At 40.7% G+C, this 25,503-nt stretch overlaps 1 protein-coding gene and 1 long non-coding RNA gene across 4 annotated transcripts in view; one reads left to right on the top strand and one right to left on the bottom strand.

The window, feature by feature from the left end:
• PRKN (parkin RBR E3 ubiquitin protein ligase) overlaps positions 1–25,503 on the bottom strand; it is a 640,350-nt gene that overhangs the window by 311,932 nt on the left and 302,915 nt on the right. For all 3 annotated transcript variants that reach the window (XM_081187931.1, XM_081187932.1, XM_081187930.1), the window contains exon 6: positions 6,181–6,296. In XM_081187931.1, coding sequence (XP_081044057.1) covers positions 6,181–6,296 — 116 coding nt within the window. The remainder of the gene's footprint in view (positions 1–6,180; positions 6,297–25,503) is intronic.
• LOC308583737 overlaps positions 1–25,503 on the top strand; it is a 94,464-nt gene that overhangs the window by 2,651 nt on the left and 66,310 nt on the right. The gene's annotated exons all lie outside the window — the stretch shown is intronic.

The raw sequence follows: 25,503 nt of genomic DNA on the forward strand, positions 1-25,503 counted from the left end.
CAGAGGTGGATTTGGCACCCCTCGCCTCTCACTTTCCATTCTGCTTAATGGTTGCAGAGCCCCTTGCAGCACCCCCAAGGCTCAGCGCAACCAAACTGGTCACACTCCCCTAAATCTGCCTCTGGTGATGAGCAAACCATGTCATCATCTTATTACTGGTGTAAGTCATTCCGGGAGCCTATTTCGGCTGAAAAGCAGGTTAAAATGGTTTTGAAAATAGATGAATATTTAATCCCAAAGTTTTCTTAAAGGTTTGGTTGTGGATACTAAGAAGTCTGGCATTGGGATGAAGGTGTGATCGTTTCCTTGAGAGGTTCAGAGAAAGAACGGCAGGAAAGGCAATGCTGCTCTATCACTGACAGTGAGCGTTTCAATGTACCAGCAGTGAAAGTAAGATAAAAAGACACGACAACGCATCTCAACCACAAGGGCTTCTAACACTTTCGGGAAGCCCTGCTGATATAACTGCTTGTGTGCAGATCCTACAGAGCATGCCAACGGAGAAAGGAAGGTCACTTAGAGATACCAAATCCACATTTCAAAGTACAGCATCAATAAAAGGTCTTATCATGGGGTTTTGTAGGTAACTGAAAATAAGCATTAATAGCTGTGCACTCTGCTTTGATTGAACAGGTCTTTAAGACCTAAACCAATTAGTAACAATTCTTTGATGCTTAATTTGTTATTTCGCTTAATTGATTTTTTAAAAAAATCCCATTTATTTCATAGGCGGATAAAAAGTGATATGTTTGGCTTTTCTCTAGGCAGACTAGTTAAAGTGGCTAAGCTCTTAGTACAATATTTTTCTGGAAATTTTCAAGGAAAACAAACACAGCAGCATGTAAGGCATATACAATTGAAAAGGACAATTTGATGGCCATGCTGGGTGGAGAAACTGTGGGAGGACACACCTATGAAGAGAAGCTCTGAATGTATCACACCCTTAATCTGTGCAATTGCATACTGAATCTTATAAAGCCAATCCCTCAGAAGTGAAATTACAGCAGAGATGTCTCTTTCCAAACACGTGGATAGCCTTTTAATTCATTAGCACTGCATTCTGAACCCAGCCAAAGAAAAAATGGTTCCTTGTTCACTTTTACAACAGCATTCAATAGGCAAAAAAATCAGACTTTAAAGGTCAGTCATTTTTAATGAGATAATAGGATGAGTTGAGATGACAGGCTTGATGTGTTGTGGTTTGGACTAATATGTTGGTGGGATCACATCCTAAACTAACAACAAGAGAAGTCTTCGTTTGAGCAGCTCATTCAGTATACCATGTCCATCAGCAGCCAATTCTGGATGTTTTAAGTTCAGGGTTTCTCAAATATCTCCCCACATGAATGAAAAGAATTTCCTGAGTTTCCTCAAATGAAGCTGCCCTGGTAGTGGTCTCTTTCCAGTTAGGGAATAAGCAAGCAATGGAATCCATGAAAAGCAAATAAGGTCATCGAAAGTAATTCACACTTCCCATGGCAATGTCGGGATCTCCCTAGCCTTTATATGAAAAACAAGGTTTAAATCCAACCCAGGGGCACTTTTCTTCACAGAATTTACACAGAAGTAGATCTACAATTTAATCCTTCTAATCTATTGCCACATGCAAACTAATAAACAATGTCCACAAATCTGAGCCACTTACCTATTATAGTTTTCTTTCTGTAAAGCAGTCTGTAAAGAAAATGAAACACTGACCCCCCCCCCAAAAAATGCCAGTGGCAAAACACACACACAAGAACACCAACTGAGGGCAGATCCATACCGTACATGTAAAGTATGTTCAATACAAATTCAACACACATTGCAAACACACTGCATATATTACCCAGTCATTCACATAAACTACTGTATCAAAACTGCTAAAGAAACACGTGTTTACCGGCATAATGTAAGAGGAAGTGACAACTGATGATCTGTTCCTTTAGGGAACAATGACTTAGAAAACTCCTACACGTTTGTGTAGTGGCAGTAAACTTATTCAACTATGAGGGTTAACTGCAACACGTTATATATGCCTCTGAAGACGGTTTGGAAACTTCAGCTGGTGCAGAATTCAGTGACCAAGCCTTTGACTGATTAACATTCTATAGCCTTTTAAATGTGTTTGTGGGAGTGGGGTTATTAGCTTGTTTTTGTTTTATTATGCATTTTTTGTTCTCATTTTGTATTTTTTATGTTGTAAACTGCCCTGTGATCTTTGGATGAAAGGCAATAAAATAAATAAATAAATACATCCATCCATCCATCCTCACCTCAGTGGATTTCTGATTTTTCTTCTAATTCTGTTCACGATTGGAGATATAAGATTATCTCAGGGTGGATCCACCCCATATATTTAAAGGACATTCAATGCATGTTTAAAGAACATGACACACACCCCATTGAATCGTGGGGAATCTAGCTTCCTGCAAAGAACTGACTTTCCAGTGCTCTTAAACTACAGTTCCCAGGATTCCATGGGCAAAGTCATGTATTTTAAATGTGCATTGGATATGCTTTAAATGTATACTTGGGATCTGCCCTGAATCTTACAAATGGGATGGGTTCGGTTTTATTTTTACACCAGGCTATGTTAATGTAAGGGACGCGGGTGGCGCTGTGAGACTAGGACTTGCCGATTAGAAGGTCGGCGGTTCAAATCCCCGTGATGGGGTGAGCTCTCGTTGTTCAGTCACTGCTCCTGCCAACCTAGCAGTTTGAAAGCATGTCAAAGTGCAAGTAGATAGGGAAGGTAAACAGAGTTTCCGTGTGCTGCTCTAGTTCACCAGAAACGGCTTAGTCATGCTGGCCACATGACCTGGAAGCTGTCTGTGGACAAACGCCGGCTCCCTCAGCCTATAGAGTGAGATGAGCACGCAACCCCAGAGTCGGTCACGACTAGGCCTAATGGTCAGGGGTCCCTTTACCTTTATGTTAATGCAAATGGATAAAAAATAGTCCTGTGCATTTCCCCCCCAAGTAGAAACCAACCTAGAGAAGCAAATAAGTGCCCTTCTTCTCAAGCACAACACATGGCTAGGGTATGGGAAAACTTAACCACCATGAGACACATTTCAATTTGGTTTGGTTTATAAAGATAAAGTCTAAAACTGTTGATATCGTTTTCTTAGTTTTTGTTTAATAATTACTGTTTTTAAAAGCAAAAAAAAATCTGGGGAAAGAGATAAAAATGTTCTTCTCCTGAAACACCACATGGCAACATTCTAGTACCCCAATATACATTGCAAGTGAGATTGAGGCAGTAAAATGTTTCCCCACATACTGGTAGTGTACTTCTTATCAATGCCCTGAGAAGATTCCGACATGTCTCTGACATTCTGCATTTTCCTTAGAGCTCTCTTATCAACATACAACTGGTATTCAGACCTTACAGATTTGTAAAGACAATATGAATCAGCCTGAAATTATGCAGTTATGGAAAGCTTTCTACCTGTTTGAGGTTTGCCATCCTGGTTATATTATCACTAGTAAAGTAAGGATCCCTTAAAACTTGGCAAATTGAGAAAAGATGAACAGAAGCTCTCACAATTCTTAATAAAATTCTCATCGGGGCAATTTTATTTTATGTTATTTTTCTGCCATGTTCAGGCTTATGAGCTCTGGACTTCGCTTTTTTTTAAAAAAGGTAACATGATAATAAAAAACCATGAAAACTTCAACTTCCTAGGGATTTCTTCTTCTCTGGTAAATAAGGGTAGGTCCTATGTATATTTTATACCTGTGCATCTCTTGGAACACTAACAATAATAATGCCTTGAGGAACTGTACACCACACAACCTGGTTCCTGAAAGATAGCATGAGGCCCTTTTGCTCTCCCATATTGTTTTCATGTTGCTTAACACGGTTGTGATTTCTGAGTCTGATTTTCAAGTGCCTAGGGGTTATGCCAAACTCTTTTGATGCTTTTCTTTTAAATATATATATATTTAAAAACATTGGAAATAGTTGACAAAAATGTATTTCCTCTGGGACTACAATATTCAGTATTTGTTTTAAGTGCTTGCTGTTTGCTGAACCAGTTCAGACCATCTTTAAAATATCAATCCATCAACTTGCATGCTGCAAGAGAAAATGTGTGCATGTGTTAACAACTGACAAGTCCCAGTTTCTCCTTCTGTTGCAGTTAAGCAGGAAGCACCAAAAGGCATTATACTTCATGGTATACCAACTCTGGATTTAGCTAGGGCTGCCATACGTCCTGATTTTCCAGGGCATGTCCTGGAATTCGCCTCCAAAAATGGCATCCTGGATTATTTTTTGGAAATCAGGCAAATGTCCTGGAAAACCAGCAACAGGGGTTAAATTGTGCCCGAAATGCCATAAAAGCTCCAAAACTCAAATTACTGTAGCTTTTACTAAAAAAAAATAAAAAAATCAAGAAACAGCAACAACTTTGTCCTGATTTTCACTTTTAGCAAACCTGCTTAATAGAAATTGTAAAATTAAATCTGAGAATAGGACTACATGCTTTCAAGTTCTCCAGCCCCTTGTTCTTTGTAGTTACCTTTTTCTGAACCTTTTTGAAAGAAAAATCTCTCTCACTATTACTTGGATGGCAGACTATTTTTTATAAAAAGACCAACAGCTCCAACTCCTTCCCTCTATATTGCTTTTTAAAAATCAGATCTACCAAAACATAGACCCCACACTGATGACCAAATTATCCCAAGATTAGCTTTAGTACCCAAAGGTAACTTTTTTGTCTATATCATCCTAAAAAGCAGAGAGAAGGAATGTGTTCAATATTTTTTGTCCCAGCAGCTGGGTGACACTCTAGACCTAATGGACAGCACAAGCTATTGAAGTGATTCAGCATAGTGTGCCTGAAAGATGAATTGTAAGAGAGACAGATGACAGTTTTATAACTCTCAAATATCTGTGAAGTGATGGGCATCCCACTATTCTTTTCAAAGCTGACTTATCTTTTAACCTATCAGAAAGGCTCATTTTCTACAGCAAAGTACTGTCAGCAGACAGTCAAGGCAGCACCAGCAGCACAGCGAAACAGTTTAATGGACTATATTGTGTTGTGCTTGAGATGAAGAAAAAAATAACATCTATTTATTTTCAAACTGTGTATGCCTTTCCAGAAATTATCTCTCCCTGTCCCTGCTCAAGACCACTTTAATCATTCAAGGCTTCATGCATGCTGGTTTACAAAGTTGGGAATATGTCTTGGGGCTCAACACTTTCCCTCTACCTCTCCTACCACACATTGGCTGAAGCATGAAGATATTGGCTTATATTAGGCCAGAGTTGTGGTTTCCTGGCTTGTTAATTGACACTAAGTATGGAACGGGTGGTGCTGTGGGTTAAACCACAGAGCCTAGGACTTGCCGATTAGAAAGTCGGCGGTTCAAATCCCCGCGAGGGGGTGAGCTCCCATTGCTCGGTCCCTGCTCCTGCCAACCTAGCAGTTCGAAAGCACATCAAAGTGCAAGTAGATAAATAGGTACCGCTCCAGTGGGAAGGTAAACGGCGTTTCCGTGTGCTGCTCTTGTTCGCCAGAAGCGGCTTAGTCATGCTGGCCACATGACCCGGAGGCAGTACGCTGGCTCCCTCGGCCAATAAAGCGAGATGAGCGTCGCAACCCCAGAGTCGGTCACGACTGGACCTAATGGTCAGGGGTCCCTTTACCTTTACCTATGGAACAGTTCCAGTATACAACTATAAACATGCTGTCTTTATGGACCTAATGGGGAACTCTAGCACAATACAAGCCTTGAATATTACACCAAAATCAGGATATGGTGTGAGGAAAGAGTGCTTTGATGCTAATTCCCAGGTTCATAAACTGGGTTTATAAAACTTAAAATGATTCTCTGAACTGGACCACTGTCTCCCCCCAGATTTAAAAGTGGACCACTTGACCTTGTTATTATTATTATTTAAATGTTTTTATTCCAGAATTGCAAAAATGATCATTGCATATGTACGCAACATTTGTTTCCCTAATAGATTGGATGAGGGAAATTAATGCAATGCATATTGCCAATTGATTCAGTAGTAGGATCAACACAATGATTTCTGTTATAAAAACCCCAGAAACTCTATTGCGGAAAGTGTGATTCATATTCTATTGTAACAAAACAGAATTTAAATTAAGTAGCACACCCTAAAAATGCAGTCATAGTATTGCCAGGATACTGTGCTTGGCATTCTTCAAGCTGACTTACCGAACATCTGTACAGGTTATACATGATATGCACCGACTATTTGTTGTAATGAGGTTCAGTGCCATAGATGTCTCACTGTCAGAGGTTGGGTGTGCTCCACATTTAAAGTAGAATTCCTGCAATATTGAAGAAGAGATAAAAGGAAGATTACATACTTGCACTTCATGTCCTCTCTTTATCTTAGTCGAAGTGAAGTCTGAGGCAGTAGATAAATCACTACTGCCAGTGGAAAAAGGGGATGCTCATTAGGAATGCTTTAGGAAGGATGCCTCACAGTATCTTTGTACAAGGTGTATATTTTGCTCTTTGGACATCATCTGAAGAAAGAGAATGCATTAGCACTTGCATAGATTCTGTGATGGTTTTCTTGCAGGAATAAGGGATTAATGGAGAACCAAACTGGTACAGAAATAAAAAGGTACTGGGTTCTACAAGGATTTATCCACATGCAGGAGGCTGTTTCCTCACTCAGACCTTACTCACAAAAGTCTGTTGTTGAGTAGTGGATTTCCCCACATCCAGATGCTAATCAATGTAACATATCTACACTTTCACTTCTAGCTTGGGAAGCATGTTAGAACCAGGGCAAGGCAGTACAGTGGTGCCTCGCAAGACGAAAATAATCCGTTCCACGAGTCTCTTCGTCTAGCGGTTTTTTCGTCTTGCGAAGCAACCCTATTAGCGGCTTAGCGCTATTAGCGGTTTAGCGGATTAGCGGCTATTAAAGGCTTAGCGGCTAAAAGGCTATTAGCAGCTTAGCGGCTTAGAAAAAGGGGGGGAGCGAAACAAAATCGGAACACTCGCAAGACGTTTTCGTCTTGCAAAGCAAGCCCATAGGGAAATTCGTCTTGTGAAGCAGCTCAAAAACGGAAAACCCTTTCGTCTAGCGGGTTTTCCGTCTTGCGAGGCATTCGTCTTGCGGGGCACCACTGTACATGAATGCAGTGGAAGCTAAACCAGAGAATGAGAACTTGTGACCCTTCAGATGTTGCTGCCTTTAGTGACCTTCAGCCTTAGCCAGCATAGGAAATGTTCAGGGGTGATGGGAGTTATGGCCCATAAAATATCTGGAGGGCCATCAATTCCCTACCCTGGTCCAGGATTAATGAATTTCTGAGTTGAAATCCAAAGAATAGAAGGTATTGCCCTTTGACTAGGCAGAAACAGAAAGCCAGACTCCTAGACACTCCCAGCTCTATTTCTATTAATACATTGTGAGTAAAGCATAACTCTGTTGAAACCATCACCAAACACACCTTTAAGCTCTGAGAGTATCAAGAATCTATAACCTTATATGGAAATACAAACAGAAATGTGCAACATGAGCAGAAATGTTGCTTATCAAAAGAAGATGTTTATGTGGCTGTTTAACTATTGTAGAAGGAGTGGGGACACCCCCCCTCCCAAAAAGACATTACAGAAGCATAAAAAGTTACCCAGTTAAAAAGTATATCACTGGAGAGCTTCTGTACAGTTCTGTACAAAGTGTTGTAAACCCAACAGAATTATATCTACTGCTAAGGGTATGACAAAGTGTAAACAGAGGACATAAATATCCCAGCAACAAAGAACAGAGTTTACTATCATGACACACTGTGCTGTGTGCTGCATTTAATAAGGAATATACTTTTCTTGACGAAAGGGATTCTGTCCACCCTCCCCCAATATATAGTTTACTGCCTCCATGCTGTTTTTTGGTTTTTTTACACAGTCATTTAATGTATAGCTAGCAAGCAGGTGTCAAGACTGGTCGTTGTCCTCTTCAGATCACCACACAAATGCTTCTTGTTCTTTTATAACTTTTCATTGTGTATTAACAAACAAACTTATAAATGGTTCTTATCTTTAACTATTCTTCCTCAGAGTCACTTATTTCAGATACCTTCTGAGCTCTGCTTCTCCGTGACCAGCCACCCTCAAAATGGCGAAGGAGCCCTTCCCTTCGCTTCCCCGCTCTTTTTTCTAACCTCCTCACTAGAGCTGGCTTGTATCTCCCCTCCTCCGAATCTGAGCTAGAACTTAACCCTTGCCTTTCCTGGGAACATCCTGTCCCTCCCTGTTGTTCCTGTTGCTCTCTTCTGTTAGATTCACTGCTCTCCCCCCCCCCCTTGGGGAAAACATTCTCCCTCTGGGAAACTGGAAACTTCTAACTCTAACTCTTCCCTGACAGTAGGAATGCAGCTCTATGGTATAATTTGATCCTATTCATTTCAACTAGGAATTTTCAAAATTTGTCAGATCTGTAAACAGCAAGAACCATTGCCAGGAGAAACTCATGCCCACATTGTTCTTCATGATATGAATAACTTGCCAACTGCACTACATCATGTTGCATTGTAAACAACTGATGGACCAGAACAGATATATTATAGCGGTGTTGACTACTGGAGTCTGACAATGCATCGCATGAACATTTGCTTCTCCCAAAAAATAATATATTGTGATGTGAAAAACAACACCCCCCCTTTTCTGAGTATTTTATAAAAACAGATAATTTAACTCTGTCTTGCAAAGTGGTGATTCAATCATGACCACAAGAAGTGTTTTAGAATATTGTAGAATATTATTATTGTGCTGTTCTTTCTGAATTCCAACTTGAAATTGAGTCTAAGAGTCTAAGAAAAAGTCTAATGCTGTGAAAACCCAGTAAAAAGGATAAAAGAATGAAAGGACACAATTTCTTCCTCTCCTTCTATTTTGCTCTAATAACATTATCTGGATATTTATCAAAACTTTGGGATCATTGACTTTGGGATTTGGTGTCAATACTAATGGTTAATGACTTGCAGTTTCACCAAAATGCACATAAAATCTGTGTTCACACATTGATATCACCTACATTTCCTTGAACATCTTTTTTTTATTACTGCAGGGGTGTAATACCACTGGTAAATATATGGTTCTGTATCATGAACCTGATATGAATTTTAAAGTTGGAGAATTTAAAAAGACAACTTTCTCCAATAATTTGTCCTTCTGCCATTATTATTAAAATTATACATCTGTTAAGAATAATTTAGATATTTGTAGGCTACAATCCTATGAACTCACTTAAATGGGAATAACTCTCATGGAACTTGATGTGGCTTACTTCTGAGTAAGGTAAAAGGTAAAGCTAAAGGACCCCTGGATGGTTAAGTCCAGTCAAATTCAACTATGGGGTGCGGAGCTTATCTCCACTTTCAGGCCGAGGGAGTTGGTGTTTGTCCGCATACAGTTTTTCTGGGTCACGTGGCCAGCATGACAAAACCGCTTCTGGCGTATGGAATACTGTGACAAGTGCCAGAGTACATGGAAACGCCGTTTACCTTCCCACCACAGCAGTACCTATTTATCTGCTCACGTTGGTATGCTTTTGAACTGTAGGATGCACTGTTAATGTCATTCCCATGGCAAGAGTGGAGCTAATGGCCCTCGAGTCCCTTTCAGATAAACAGATTTGTAACAGAATACGCTGTAACTACGGTGAACTGCTAGGCATTTAATCATTAATATGATTTAGATATGAAGTTTAAATTTGATATAATGTGGGTCTAGTTTCTGGGGAGTTACAGAGCAATCCTAAGTGGGGTTGGGGAACAGTGCAGGGATGGATCCATTGCTGAATCACAAGCCCTGTGAGCTTGCACCAGGCAAAACAGAACAGGTGTGTGTAAGAGCAGTTTTTCTTTCTTTTTCACTATGCCAGCTCCAGGCTGGCATAGCTGAGGGAACAAAGAATTGAGTCCCTTGGGGGATTCAAAGGCTTTGAGTGCAGCAGATCCAAAGCTGCTAGTATACTATCCCCATCTCTCAAATGTGCCATATAATGGCTTTCTGCCTACTTCTGCTGGCAAGAGAACCACCAGCGGTAACTTTCCACCTGTCTGGGCACAGCTGAGGCCTCTGCCATCAGAAACATTCCTTTCCATTGGATAGGTTTCATTCTGCAATATTAAGCCCTTTCTATCATCAACACCATTGGCGGAGTTTCCTGCTATGCCCAAAGCAATTCCCACCGAACCTGTGCTATTATTTCCGACAAGCTTCTTTTATTAGCAGGGAAGGAAATTATGACACGTAAGAAGCTACCACATTTCTTACACATGGATATTCCATTAAGTTGTAGTTAGCTACATTGCTGTCTCCAGAGACCAGATATTATAACTTTCATCATTAGTAATTAATCTGCATTTTGGGGGGAAATGTTGCTAATTATTTTTGAATTCTAATTGTGTGTGCTCTCTGTGTAGAATGCTGCGCAAGTTATTAACAGAAAGGAAATTATTAGTTTTTGAAAAGCAGCCAATAGATGTACGCTCTATGCGTAATCCTTTTTTGTTTGTTTTTAAAGGGCAATATTGCCATAAAAAGCATGATTACCAAATATACAAGTAACATTTATCCCCAAAATTAAATCCAGATAATATTTGTTTGCTGATTAACAGGCTGGATACAAACCTCAAAGAACTTAATCCATTGTAGTACAGTTAACTCTCAAACTATCCAGCCTCTTGGTCTGTGTGCAGTTAGCATTTTGCTTCAAGGAAGTAACCCTCTATTTTCTATGCAGTACTTGGAAGAACAGGCTAACACGCTAGAAGTGTGTGTGTGTGTGGTGTGTGTGTGTGAAAGAGAGAGAGAGAGAGAGAGAGAGAGAGAGAGAGAGAGAGAGAGACAGTCAGAGAGAGAGAGGGAGGGAGAGAGAGAACTCACCCATCAACTCTCCTTCTAGCTTGATTCAAAATACCCGCTGTTAAACAACCTATTTTTTGAAACACTTATAACAGATTTGTTTGACTTTCAAGCCTGTTCCAATACTCAGTCCTGTCATGCTCCCATCCCTAAGACACAGGGAGGGCTCAAGTCTAAGACTCACTCCCTTATCCCATCCCCACCTACCACTGAAGTCAAGCCCTCCTGGTCACCTTTGGGGCATCATACCTGAGACCCCCAAAGAGTCTCTTTCAGACTTAGTTTATTATCCAAAGCCTCACGCACCGAGTCGGGGAAAAGGAAGTATGATTAAATTGCATGTAGAATCATAACTTCCCCTCTGTGGCCTAGCACCTCATTCAGAAATATTTTTTAAAGTGTTCTCATACATTTCTCACCCCCGCTTCTCGCTCGCTCTCTCCCACAAAGGTCAGAGTTGATCTATTAACTGAGACCAAGCGTACTGGATCTGGACAGCCTTGATGAAGAACTGGCAAAGGAGACTGAGCCCAAAGAGCTTTTATCATGAATAGCAGGTCTTTTCTCCGACTTCGCCAGAGGCATTCTGAAAAGGGCAGTGGGTTCAGTCAGTCAGCACACAGACAGAAAGCAGATATTGGAGAGAGACACTCACACTGCTCTATTGTCGGATGGTCATATTCAATTTTTTGTGCACTTTCAAAGCCTTTATATTGAGCTACCCAAGAACTTATTGATGCCTGTTTACTTGGAAATGCTTTGACTAAACTTGGAGATATACATTATTATCAGCAGTAATAGTATAACTTGTTATGTAACATTTTTGCCCACCTGAGTCACTGTATTCCCTCTCACTACATCAGGAATGGGAAATCTGGTGCTCTCCAGATGTTGTCAGACTACAGCTCCCACCTTCAGTTATGATGGGCCATGCTGATGGGACTTGGAGTCCTGCAATATCAGGAGGACCAGAGGTTTCCTAGTTCCTTCCTACATTTTTTTCAAATGAAATTTTGTGGAATTTCACAAATTAAGCAATGGGGCAAGGAAAGTGTATTGGGGCAACAAGTATTTTAAAAAAATACTTCTGCCTCAAAACAGCTTACGATCTCAAATAAAAAACAACTCTGGTCAGCAACCTTGCCGCTGCATTTTGAACCATGCTCTCTGGAACCCTGCCCACCATGGCTAATTCAAGCTAGCAGGGGAGTGGGGGTTATCTTTTGGGAAGCCCTCCCTGGACCCTGAGGTACTTGACAACTACTGATCACCTCCTAGGCCATGTTCAACATCCTTTTAATGTACAAAGCCCTGAACAACTCAGCCATGTTACCTGAAAGACCACCTGGCCTGTAACAGCATTTATACCATCTGGAGAAATTCTACTTGTGCTGTCACACCATACACAGTCTCATAGGGCAGTGACCCGAAAACGGGCATTTTCTGCTGTGGCCCCTGTACTGTAGAATGCTCTTCCCTCTCTGCCTTATGTGAAGCAGCAATTGTGAATTGTTTCAAACATCTTATCTTTTTGCCCATGCGTTCCTTGATCCACAAGAATGGACCCTGGTTTATGTGTCTGAATTTCTGTTCCATTTGCTTTCATATTTCCGTATTATTGCATTGAGCTTCTGTTTTTCCTTGAATGATTTATTGCTTATATTTTAGACTCTGCACCATTGAATATTTCTGAAATATTAAGCAGTTTACTAAGCCTTTTAAATAAACGAAGTGTCTGCTACAGAGGGGTTTTGGACATGATTCTCCTGGGGAAGAGTCATTAGCTCAGTGGCAGAGCATCTGCTTTGCATGCAGAAGGTCCCACTCAATTCCTGGCATCTCCAGGAAGGGCCAAGAGAGACCTCTTTCTGAAACCCTGGAGAAGCACTGCCAGTCTGTGTATAGACAATCCTGAGATAGATGGACCAACAGCCCTACTTAGTGTAAGCATCCTGTGATGGTTCATCCCAGTCCTCCTCTCTAGACAAGTTATACCACAAATATGTATTCCCCCCTCTCTCTACCAGCATTATTTGATGTAGTTAGAAAAACTGAAGCCATGATTAAACCCATTTTCAACTGTCCGCATCCTCCTTTTGCATACCTGGGCAATATGACACGAAAATTGCAAAACCATAGCTAGAGGTCATAGTTTGTTGAATCCAGCCTGAATTATTTGAGGAGGTAAGTGCCAGCAATAAAATTTAGGTCACGATTCATCCTAGCTGTATTGAACCCAACCCACTGCATTAACATATAGATTGTTAAAGATATGTATGGTCTAATATGAGCTACAAATAAAGCTTGGCATCAAAGAAGCTATTTAAAATGTATCTCCATCATCTTATGCTAGACATCGCTGCTGATTCTCAGGTCTTACATGTATATATCAGCCCTCAAAGTAGAATCCAACTGTTCAATTTTATTATCAAGTGTTTCCTGTAGAGAAACCATCCATTCCTCCAGGCTTAATTTCCACAGGCAATCAGATTTGAATTTGTATGCCAATTTAAGACTCCAAAGGGGCTCCATGAAGGAAAAGTTCAAATACACTAACAGACTGAGTCCTCTGGCAATGTCTCACTTAGAAGAGGAAAAGAAACACTTTATTGTCAGATCTGTGCGCCCTTCCCTTTTCAAACAAACTAACCAAGCCTTCACGAAAAAGCCACTGATCAAAACCACATAATAATTAAACAAGTACACTAAAATAGGAAAGGAAACTATAACATTGGTGAACTGATCTACACGACAACGCATATCCATATAATCATATTTCTCAAAGAGATTCAAGTGAACATAATCTAGAAAAGAAACTTACCGGTAATACATGCAATGTCATCCAGCCATTTTCCTCCACCCACCCCCAGCTGCCTTGTATCCCTTGAATAACTAGTCACAATAATTCAAACTGTATCAGAGACAGTGAATCTAGGATTGCATATAAATTCAAAGTCTTTTACGTTAATTTGACACTCAGGGTGTGTTATTTCATCTAGTTCAGAGGGGTTTACAAAGGAAACAAACAAACAAAAACCCATGGTGTATGCCTTTTAAAAATGGGCAGAGAAACTTCTGCAGACTATGCTAACCAGCAGTTTTTGATACCGTGGCCTTTGATGACATACCACTCTGTTTTCATAGTTCCAGCAAAATGAGTTTTTCTGCTAGATCAGGCATGGGAAACGTGTGGACTACAACTCCCACCATCCTTGACTATTTGCCATGCTGGCTGGGAATGGTGGTAGTTAAGAGTCCAACTATACATGTTCCCCATTACTGTTCTAGATAAACCAGAAAGTATGCCAGGTGGATTGCATTCAGCTTAGGGGGACAGATAAGTTATTACTCAAACCTGGTACAAGGTTTTCAGTATGTCCTTATGAGTGGCTATCTGACTCATGTCTTCTGATGCCAATAACTCTTCACTTTATTCAACTGTGTAACCCATACCCACCCACCCACCCATATTGCTAATTTAAAATTAATAAATAAAATAGGATAAACCCTACAATAGTAGGGATCATGTATGATTGTTTGAAAAGACAAATATCCCAGTGATGTTCTTTTCAGTTCTTAGAACAGTTCAAAATTGTCATTTCAAAATTTATTAGCATTGTACAAAAGACAATGCATATTTTATGAAAGAGAAAATTGGGTTTTTTTGTTATATCATACTTTTTTTGCTGGACTGGGAATGACTTTGACTTCTATCAAAGTTTTGCTTAATGGGAAAATATTGTATTACTTGTCTTCCCCTTTTTATTCTTTTCTTCCAAGATTTCTTTCAATATGGTCAGAAGTAATCTTACTTCAAGGTGTGTGTGTATTTCTACCATGGCAGAATATTCATTTTATATAGCACATCATGAGACCCTAGAATTATTAACAAAATTGACTTTTCTTGTTGAAAAGCAGGGGTAAGAATATTTCCCCCTTACTATTATTCTAATTCACTCTGTCCTATATCTGGTGCTCCTAGGTCAGTGAAATCCTATACAGATCTACTTAGTAAGCTCCACTGAATATAACTGAACTTACCAGTGCTTTTTTCTACAAATCAATGTTTAGGGGTACTCTCATTTTGATTCAAGAAAATCACCATTTTATAGTTCAAATCAGGAAAAATAAATACAGTAAATGGACAAAGGTACCAAGATTCACAAAATGTTTAGGGGTATGCGTACCCCTGTGTACCTCCAGAAAAAAGCACTGGAACTTATGCCCTAGTAAGTGTACAAAGAATTGCAGCCTTTGGGGTGCAATTCCATACTGAGTTACCTGGAAGTCATATTGAATTCAGCAGGGCTTACTTCTGAGTAGCCTTATACAACGCAATCCAAACCCAAGGTCCACAGGGATGAGATGATTTTGATTTAGTGAATCTTGGGCATTTCCCACTTGAGCCAGGCTGTAAGTCTCTTACTCCAGCACAGATCAAGATCTTTTGAATGAGCAAGCTCCTTAAAATGGCATAATTTATGCCAGTGTAAACCCCATAATGAATATTCAAGGGATGTGGTGAAGGCAGGACAGGGCAAGGAGAGACTTACACCTATTCCAAACCCTGTTCAGCTTGATTGTGTGACCTAGGGCCCAATCCTTGAAACCTATACTCACCTGCTGGCTCAACCTGGGGCTCCTAAATGGAGTTTGGGATAAGGGTAACTTACACCGGTATAAATTACACTGGCCTAAGTTACACCAGCTTCCTATAGTTAAGACTGTGTTAGTCCTTATAAAAGGACATCCTTATAAAAGGATGTCATATAGAGGAGGGAGAAAGGTTGTTTTCTGCTGCTCCAGAGAAGCAGACACGGAGCAATGGATCCAAACTACAAGAAAGAAGATTCCACCTAAACATTAGGAAGAACTTCCTGACAGTAAGAGCTGTTCGACAGTGGAATTTGCTGCCAAGGAGTGTGGTGGAATCTCCTTCTTTGGAGGTCTTTAAGCAGAGGCTTGACAACCATATGTCAGGAGTGCTCTGATGGTGTTTCCTGCTTGGCAGGGGGTTGGACTCGATGGCCCTTGTGGTCTATTCCAACTCTATGATTCTATGATTCTAGTCATGTTCAAACATACCGCTGCACATTGGTAAAGACCACCCCAATATAATCTTGATACAATAGCAGCCAATCACATCAAATTTGCTTTTTATTTTCTAGCTCATATCAGTAAAAACTGCATGCACTCTCTCACACAAAAAATGATACAATCCTACATACAGCATCAATATTTCTTCTTTTTCCCTTGCAGTTTATCATTGTGCATGTCTGCTTTGGTAATGTACTGGGGGAGGTTTGCAAAGGAGGAAAAGGAACTGTAGCAAACTATGCATGCACAGTGTTTTCCACAAAAATTGGAAAACAACAACAAAGGATAATTCCTAATATTCCACTTCAGAAGCAAGGCCAGCTGAAATTCCGGAATGCTGCAATAATTTTGGATCAGATTTTCAGGAGCATCCTTAGAGAAAGGAGGCACGGAATCAATGTGTAATTTATATTAGGTAGGAAGTGTATTACCAGAACAGTTCAACTTCATATATAAATTGTAAACGTAGTCTGCTGCTTAGATTTTACTGGGGATTTTATTTCAACAGATAAGCTCATTGCTCTGCTGAGACGCATAGTATCAGGTTCTTATATAATTGCTTGAGATATTTTATCCATCACATATAATGAAATCACCCTGTGGAAACAAAATCCCTTTCCTCAAATCTCCGGCTGCTACTGAATGAGACCAGCAGTCTTTGGCTATCACAGCAAACCCTTTAAAGTTGCTCAGATGTCTCTCTCTCTCTTTTTAAGGCAAGTAGCATTTACTTTTTAGAGTAAGTAACTGCCAAGTATGGGAAATCCAATGAGGAAAGAACAAGGGCAAACTCACACGCACCTGCATGTTCACACCCATCTCAGAACAAAGAACATTTCCAGGCAACGTGCATATAGCACACATGGAACAAAGCAACACTGCCATTGCAAGCCAATGCTGCTGCCATTGTCAAGAAGGAAATGCCTATAGGAGGTAAGCTCCCAGAGAATCATAACTTCTTACTACAAAACATTTTAAAATAGTAATTAAAGACAAAACAACCAATCAGCAAATGTATGAATGAAGTTTAAGTATGCAAAGAAAGGCAAGGTCTAGTGGAAATTCTAAAGTATTAATCCATTAAAATAAACAAACACATTTTTTAAAAGAAGAAGAAGAGGGGCTTCCACACATACCAGAAAACAATTTGAAGGCATTCCCACAAATGGGCGGCAAGCTCAGAAACAGCACAGATCCATTTTCCACTGTGACATTTCCCAGAGTAAATTAGAGCCTTCAAAATCCTTTTGGAGAAGTGTTTACTTGAGCAGCAATTACCAACCATAATAATGGATGAAAAAATATATGAAGATTTAAGTTAATAAGATATACTACAGTGAACATTATGGATAAAATTTTGAATTCTAGGGGGCTTCTTAAGAGTGTTCTCCAAAGATGCAGACCCATTTCTGAATCAAGCTGGGTGGGGAGTTAATACTAAAATTTACTTATTTAAAGCATTATTTTTTATCTTGCTGTTCAGATGAAAATAGGTAGAGTGGCTCACAATTTTTTCTCCATGTTGCAAGTTCAATATAGTAACTTTGCAGTTCAGATTCTCTGCCTTCAGGCTTGCAGTCTAAAAAGCATGGCACAAAAGGAAGAGTGTTTGGAAGATGGGAAGAAACAAGCTCAGACACTAGCCTCTGTTACGAAGTGCCTGCAATGACCAGCTGGGATGGAACAATTCGGAAAGAAGTAGCCAAAGGTTACTGGTCTTTCAGCAGTACCAATGGAAACTCATCACACCCTTCCACATATCTTGATGTGCATTGGTGAAGCTGGTCTCTTAGCTGATCCAATAGAATTCACCCATGGCATTCAGGCATTAATAGCAGGCACCACCTCCGTGTGAACATCTTCATCATGAGCATGGTTTGTTCCAGCTTCATGGCTATTTTTCAAAATTACAAATAGCCCTTCCTAATAGCTTATATTTGAGCTGGATACTCTGCCCATTCCTAGCTCTCAGGCAGGCCTGAGCAGTAGGCTTCCCCATGGAGTAATCTTAGATTAACAGTAGCCTTGTCCAGCTAGCTAGGCCTGGTAGCTCCTGTCTGCCTCTCCTATCTCCTCTGCTCCTGTGGTTGATGGGGTGAGGCTCTCACAGCCAGAAGTGAGCCCAGACTCCTTGTTTAGAAATCTCTTGTCTTCCAGCTGGAATCTTGGAGCCCGAAAGTTCTGCAGCAATGAGATTCCTCTATGCAAGTGGAAGTGGCAAAGTGGGCTGCTTCCTGCACTCCCTGTCCAAGGAGACCCCTGATTCAAAGTTAGGAGTGAACTGACACTATGTTGAAGATGCTGCACTTCCACAGTATAGTTGAAGGGTGTGTTCTGCACCTCTTCCATAACCTTGCTGTGTTTCCAGCCTGCCATTTTTATTCTTACCACTGTGCTTTTAAATTGTACAAGAGGGCTTCATCCATCCATCCTCCACTAACCTCATTTAGGAGCAAAGCATAGGCTATAATTTTGCCTTTTTGTCCAGATACTACAAATCGCTGAAGGAATGGCTGACTCAACCATTAAGAGAAGTTTGTAATGAGATTCTTGAGGGAAAAAGGGCACCTGAATCGTGGAAAGAGGCATATATTTCACTCATACCAAAGTCAGAGACTGAAAAGACCCAACTTAAGAACTACCGCCCAATATCACTGCTTAATGTGGATTACAAAATTTTTGCAGACATTTTGGCAAAAAGATTTAAAAGAGTCTTGATGGAGAAGATTCATAGAGACCAAGCAGGCTTTCTCCCTAATAGACACCTAGCAGATAATGTAAGGAATGTAATAGACATTCTGGAAAAGCTAGAGGTGAATATAAACACTAAAGCAGTATTGATCTTTGTGGATGCGGAGAAAGCCTTTGATAATATTTCTTGGAGTTTTATGAGGAAGAATCTTCATGGGATGGGGGTAGGCCAGGGTTTTGAGAATGGTATGGCTGCAATATATTCTGAACAAAAAGCTAAACTGATTGTAAATAATGTTGTGACTGAGGAACTTAAGATAGAAAAAGGAACACGACAGGGGTGCCCAATTTCCCCATTACTTTTTATTTCAGTTCTGGAGGTGTTGCTGAACATGATAAGAAATGACCAGCAGGTCAAAGGTGTGCAGGTCGGAGCTAAACAGTATAAGTTAAGAGCGTATGCAGATGACCTAGTATTGACTTTGCAAGAGCCAAACACTAGTACGAAAAAGGTCCTAGAAATAATACAACAATTTGGCCAGGTAGCTGGATTTAAGTTGAATAAGCAAAAAACTAAAGTTTTAGGGAAAAATCTAACAGATATGGAAAAGGAGAAATTTCAAGAGGAAACAGGTTTGACTGTGGTCAAGAAGGTGAAATACCTAGGGGTTTATTTAACATCTAAGAATGCGAATTTGTATAAGGACAACTATGAAAAATGTTGGTCAGAAATTAAAAAAGATCTAGAAATATGGTCAAATTTGAAACTGTCAATGTTAGGCCGAATTGCAGTAATTAAAATGAATGTATTGCCTAGAATGTTATTTTTGTTTCAGACCTTGCAGATTCTTGACAAGATGGAATGTTTTAAGAGGTGGCACAAAGACATCTCGAAATTTGTCTGGCAGGGCAAAAAGCCCCGAATTAAATTTAAAATATTGACTGACGCTAAAGAAAGAGGGGGTTTTGCCCTGCCGGACCTAAAATTGTATTATGAGGCAGCAGCTTTTTGCTGGCTGAAAGAATGGATGCTCCTCGAGAACACGGACATCTTGGATCTGGAAGGTTTCAATAATGCTTTCGGTTGGCATGCATATCTTTGGTATGATAAAGTTAACAGTGCCTTTAAAAATCACATTGTTAGAAAAGCATTATTTAATGTTTGGATAAGATATAAAGATCTATTGGAAAATAAAACCCCTAGATGGGTGTCACCAGTGGAGGCTAAAGCAGTGAAGAAACTCAATATGGAGGTCGGATGGCCGAAGTATTGGGAAATCTTAGAACAGGATGGAGATAAATTCAAACTACAAAGTCAGGAGAAATTGAAGCATAAAGTAGAAAATTGGTTTCAATATCGCCAAATAATGGAATTTTTTAAACAGGATAGGAAAATCGGTTTCCAGGTGGAAAAATCAAAACTAGAGACCGAACTGTTAGAACCCAATACTAAGAATTTATCTAGAATGTACAACTTGTTGTTGAAATGGAACACACAGGATGAAACAGTTAAATCGGCTATGATTAAGTGGGCTCAGGATGTTGGACATAACATTATGTCAGCTGACTGGGAATGGTTATGGAACACCGGTATTAAATTTACGGCATGTAATGCCTTAAAGGAAAACATTATGAAGATGGTTTACAGGTGGTACATGACCCCAGTCAAACTGGCAAAAATCTATCATTTGCCCGACAATAAATGTTGGAAGTGTAAAGAGACTGAAGGTACTTTCTATCACCTTTGGTGGACATGCCCGAAGATAAAGGCCTTTTGGGAAATGATCTATAATGAAATGAAAAAGGTACTTAAATGTACCTTTTCTAAAAAACCAGAGGCCTTCCTCTTGGGCATTGTCGGCCAATTGGTGACAAAGAAAGATAGAACTTTCTTCATGTATGCCACAACAGCAGCAAGAACGCTTATCGCAAAGTATTGGAAGACACAAGATTTACCCACTTTGGAAGAATGGCAGATGAAAGTGATGGACTATATGACACTGGCCGAGATGACAGGCAGAATCCGTGATCAACGAAAAGAGACGGTGGAAGAAGAATGGAGAAAATTTAAAAGTTATCTTAAGGACTACTATAAACTTAATGAATGCTAAAATGTTGTGGTTTCCAGAAGCAAAAGGGTACAGGGATACAAGGTTAGACTATAAAAGAGACTAAGATGACAGAGATTAGAAAGTAACAACTGGGAGTTGCTTGTTGAATTATGGACATTGGGATGCAGAGAGGGGGGGTATGGGGAAGTTCAAGAAAAGAGGTTTATGAAAATATGTTTGAAACTATACATGTATGTCTGTCACTTTTTGTGTTTGTTTGTTTTTCCTAAAAATGTTGTAAAACCAATAAAAATTTTATAAAAAAAAATAAAAATATAATTTTGCCTTTTTGGAAGCAGACAGATAACTTGGGGCTAATTTATAAGGCAGGCACAGTCAAATCTAACTGGCAATGTGAACAGATGATTGTTACTAGGAGGAACAAGAACCATTGCCAAAGCTGCAGACATTCACTGTTGCAAACAACAATGAACCAGTGTGAAAAAAATATTAAGATTTTAGGGCTTTTTCTTTCAGGGAATATTCTCTGCCCAAATCCCTTTTCACATTAAAAATGCTTATTGGACATTATGAGGCGCAGGCACACACACAACTGAGCGTACCAATTAGTTTCAGCTTTCTGACATATGACAGCTTTCCAGTTTGACTTGGGTCCTAAACTAGTTGCCCAAATACTTGCCAGTGAGGATGGCTAAAAGAACAATAACACAATGACTCCTGCCCTTTCATAAGATGAGACATGTTAAGCACCAGTCCTCAGCTTGGATCAAGATCAAATTAACAAGCTGCACCACAGTCTCCAGGTCCCAGCCCAGCAGCAGGTCAGGTTGACACTACCTCGCTTTCATAAATACTTTTTGAAAGATAAACATAATCTGCAAACACAGTCCAAAAATCTGAACATAGACTTTTTCCTGCTAATGCTCCAAGACTTCAAAACTCCCAGAGCATTCATTCACACACCGTGCCTTAAAAGCTCCAGAAAGAGCTGTTACAGTAAGCTGTATCATTGATCAGGAGATTAATGGCAGATTGGCATAACAGGCTACCCAGGCTCCAAAAGCAGCTGTTACAGACCACTGACATGATAGACTGTGGATAACAGGCCACCCAGAGTCTATTTTCTTTCCTCACTATAAAATTTCAAGCCATGGCAGAGCCCTTCAAGGATGCGTTGAGGCATAGTGACACTGGAAACACTTCGGTGCACTCCCAAGTATCCTTTCAAGCTCCTTGGCCAGCGCTTTAAGTGATCTCAGTGACACGGAAGCCGTTCTGAATGGGTCATTTTCACTTATTTACCCACAATGTTAGGCTTTATTTGGCACATTACCTAAAGCCAGCCACTTAATTCGAAAGCAACAAAAAAGGCTTTTATGGGTATGTTCGTAGCAAAAGGAAGAACAAAGAAACAGTGGGGTCACTCAGAGGAGAAGATGGTGAAATGCAAACAGGGGACACAGAAAGGGCTGAACTCCTCAATTCCTTCTTTGCCTCAGTCTTCTCCGATAAAGAAAACAATGCCCGACCTGAAGAATTTGGAGCAAATGATTCAGCAAAGGAAACACAGCCCAGAATAACTAAGGAGATAGTACAAGAATATTTGGCTAGTTTAGATGTATTCAAGTCTCCAGGGCCAGATGAACTGCATCCAAGAGTATTAAAAGAACTGGCAGATGTGATCTCAGAACCACTGGCAGTCATCTTTGAGAATTCCTGGAGAACAGGCGAAGTCCCGGCAGACTGGAGGAGGGCAAATGTTGTCCCTATTTTCAAAAAGGGGAAAAGAGAGGACCCAAATAATTACCGCCCAGTCAGTCTGACATCAATAGCAGGGAAGATTCTGGAGCAGATCATTAAGCAAACAGTCTGTGAGCACCTAGAAAGGAATGCTGTGATCACCAATAGTCAGCATGGATTTCTGAAAAATAAGTCATGTCAGACTAACCTGATCTCGTTTTTTGACAGAATTACAAGCCTGGTAGATGAAGGGAACGCAGTGGATGTAGCCTACCTTGATTTCAGCAAGGCATTTGACAAGGTGCCCCATGATATTCTTGTAAAGAAGCTGGTTAAATGCGGTCTTGACTATGCTACCACTCAGTGGATTTGTAACTGGCTGACTGACCGAACCCAAAGGGTGCTCATCAATGGTTCCTCTTCATCCTGGAGAAGAGTGACTAGTGGGGTGCCACAGGGTTCTGTCTTGGGCCCGGTCTTATTCAACATCTTTATCAATGACTTGGATGATGGACTCAAGGGCATCCTGATCAAATTTGCAGATGACACCAAACTGGGAGGGGTGGCTAACACCCCAGAGGACAGGATCACACTTCAAAACGACCTTGACAGATTAGAGAACTGGGCAAAAACAAACAAGATGAATTTTAACAGGGAGAAATGTAAAGTATTGCACTTGGGCAAAAAAAATGAGAGGCACAAATACAAGATGGGTGACACTTGGCTTGAGAGCAGTACATGTGAAAAGGATCTAGGAGTCTTGGTTGACCACAAACTTGACATGAGCCAACAGTGTGACGCGGCAGCTAAAAAAGCCAATGCAATTCTGGGCTGCATCAATAGGAGTATAGCATCTAGATCAAGGGAAGTAATAGTGCCACTGTATGCTGCTCTGGTCAGACCTCACCTGGAGTACTGTGTCCAGTTCTGGGCACCACAGTTCAAGAAGGACACTGACAAACTGGAACGTGTCCAGAGGAGGGCAACCAAAATGGTCAAAGGCCTGGAAACGATGCCTTATGAGGAACGGCTAAGGGAGCTGGGCATGTTTAGCCTGGAGAAGAGGAGGTTAAGGGGTGATATGATAGCCATGTTCAAATATATAAAAGGATGTCACATAGAGGAGGGAGAAAGGTTGTTTTCTGCTGCTCCAGAGAAGCGGACACGGAGCAATGGAGCCAAACTACAAGAAAGAAGATTCCACCTAAACATTAGGAAGAACTTCCTGACAGTAAGAGCTGTTCGACAGTGGAATTTGCTGCCAAGGAGTGTGGTGGAGTCTCCTACTTTGGAGGTCTTTAAGCAGAGGCTTGACAACCATATGTCAGGAGTGCTCTGATGGTGTTTCCTGCTTGGCAGGGGGTTGGACTCGATGGCCCTTGTGGTCTCTTCCAACTCTATGATTCTATGATTCTATGATTCTATGATTCTAAGAGTCCCACTGACATTAACAGAGTTACTAGCGTATTTTACAAACCTCAGCCCCCCCCAAGTTGAATATGCTAAGCCACTTGAAATAATGCCAAATTGGCATTTGCCACAGGGAAGGGAGGGACCAGGGCAGGGCATTCCTCTGCCACTCCACTCTGACCCATGCCTTTCAAAGGACAGAGAAAAGGAGAAGGAAAGTCTCCTTCCCACCTACCATCTGACCCTCTGCTATGACTGATGCCTCCAAGCAGACTGGAGGTACTTTGACCAGACAGTGGAGATAACACACAGTCATGGTCAGGTGGTCAGGTGCTTAAAGCTGGACTGATGGGGAGGTTTGGACGCGTTGGCTGTGCTGCAATGCTTTTTCAGGAGGGGTAGATCCTGTGTCCCTGATCCACCATATGGACAGCCAAATGCACCAAAAAGCACATAATTTTAATGTACAACATAAATTGAGATGTAGCCTAAATTCAGGTGGTACCTGGGGTCCTCATATGGTGGAGCAGCAGCATATAATCCTCTCCATGATGTAGATGATAGCATACATGTCAGGGCCTCCACATAAATGTCTAACTGCACCATTATCCTATTCACACCATTTCTCTAACTCAAAAAGGGGGGGGGGAATGGAATTGTGAGGCAGAGAGGGGGGGAGTACAGCAATGAAACCCTGCATGATGTTTCCGAAGAACCCCTAGCTCATATGCTGTACCTTCTGTTTAAGGGAGAGGCACACTGTTCCACAAAGGGCCATAGCTCATTGGTAGAGCACCTGCCTTGTATGCAGAACATTGTAACACTCAAGTCTCCAGATAAGGCTGGGGAAGACCCCTGCCTGAAATCCCGGAGAGCTATTTTCAGTCCGTAGACAATACTGAGCTAGACAAACCCATATCGTGATATGGCTGCTTCCTATGTTCTGGCTTCTTAAAAGTGCTAGGAGTGTTTTAACTTGTAGAACTAAGCAGCTGGAACGCTTAGATTTGCAGACTGCCTTCTCCTCTATGTACCATCACCCTTTTAAACACGTGCTATGTTATGAGCCTCTTAAATCAGATACACCCAGCAGCAGCCTCCAGGATTACTGAAGCACTTCCCATGAAGCAAGTTAAGAGACAGGATCAAGAGCACGTTTAGATAATAATGTCATTTGCATGAGCCCAGAAATCCAGAATGTAACATTTTCTGACTGATCTGAACCCTGTATCTAATATTTTCCCACTGAGACCGGATAAATCTCTTAGCCTGATATATTCTCCAGTGCATCACAGTGGGCTGATGAGTCCCCTGCGGTTGAATTACTGCAGAGTGACTCTCAGCAAGGTCATAGTTCTGTCTCTTTGCTCACCTTCTCAAAAGTGTGATTCTGAAAGAGACTCTTGATGATGCTTTCATGCCGATCACAACTTGACTAAGGAAAAGAGACTACTTAATTGCCTGGCTCTTTAAAAATGAGACAGGAATATCCATTCATTTCACAATCAGGAAGGCTCTGCTCCCTTACATGACAATGCCTTTTAAAAATAATTTCCCATTACAAATTTCAGAGTTGAAAAATTAGTACAGTGATGGTTTCCCCCCAATGAACAATGCATGTAATAATATTGAACCCTTG

Source organism: Podarcis bocagei, assembly GCF_964188305.1.
Source record: "Podarcis bocagei genome assembly, chromosome: 3".
NCBI classification, from domain to species: Eukaryota; Metazoa; Chordata; class Lepidosauria; order Squamata; family Lacertidae; genus Podarcis; species Podarcis bocagei.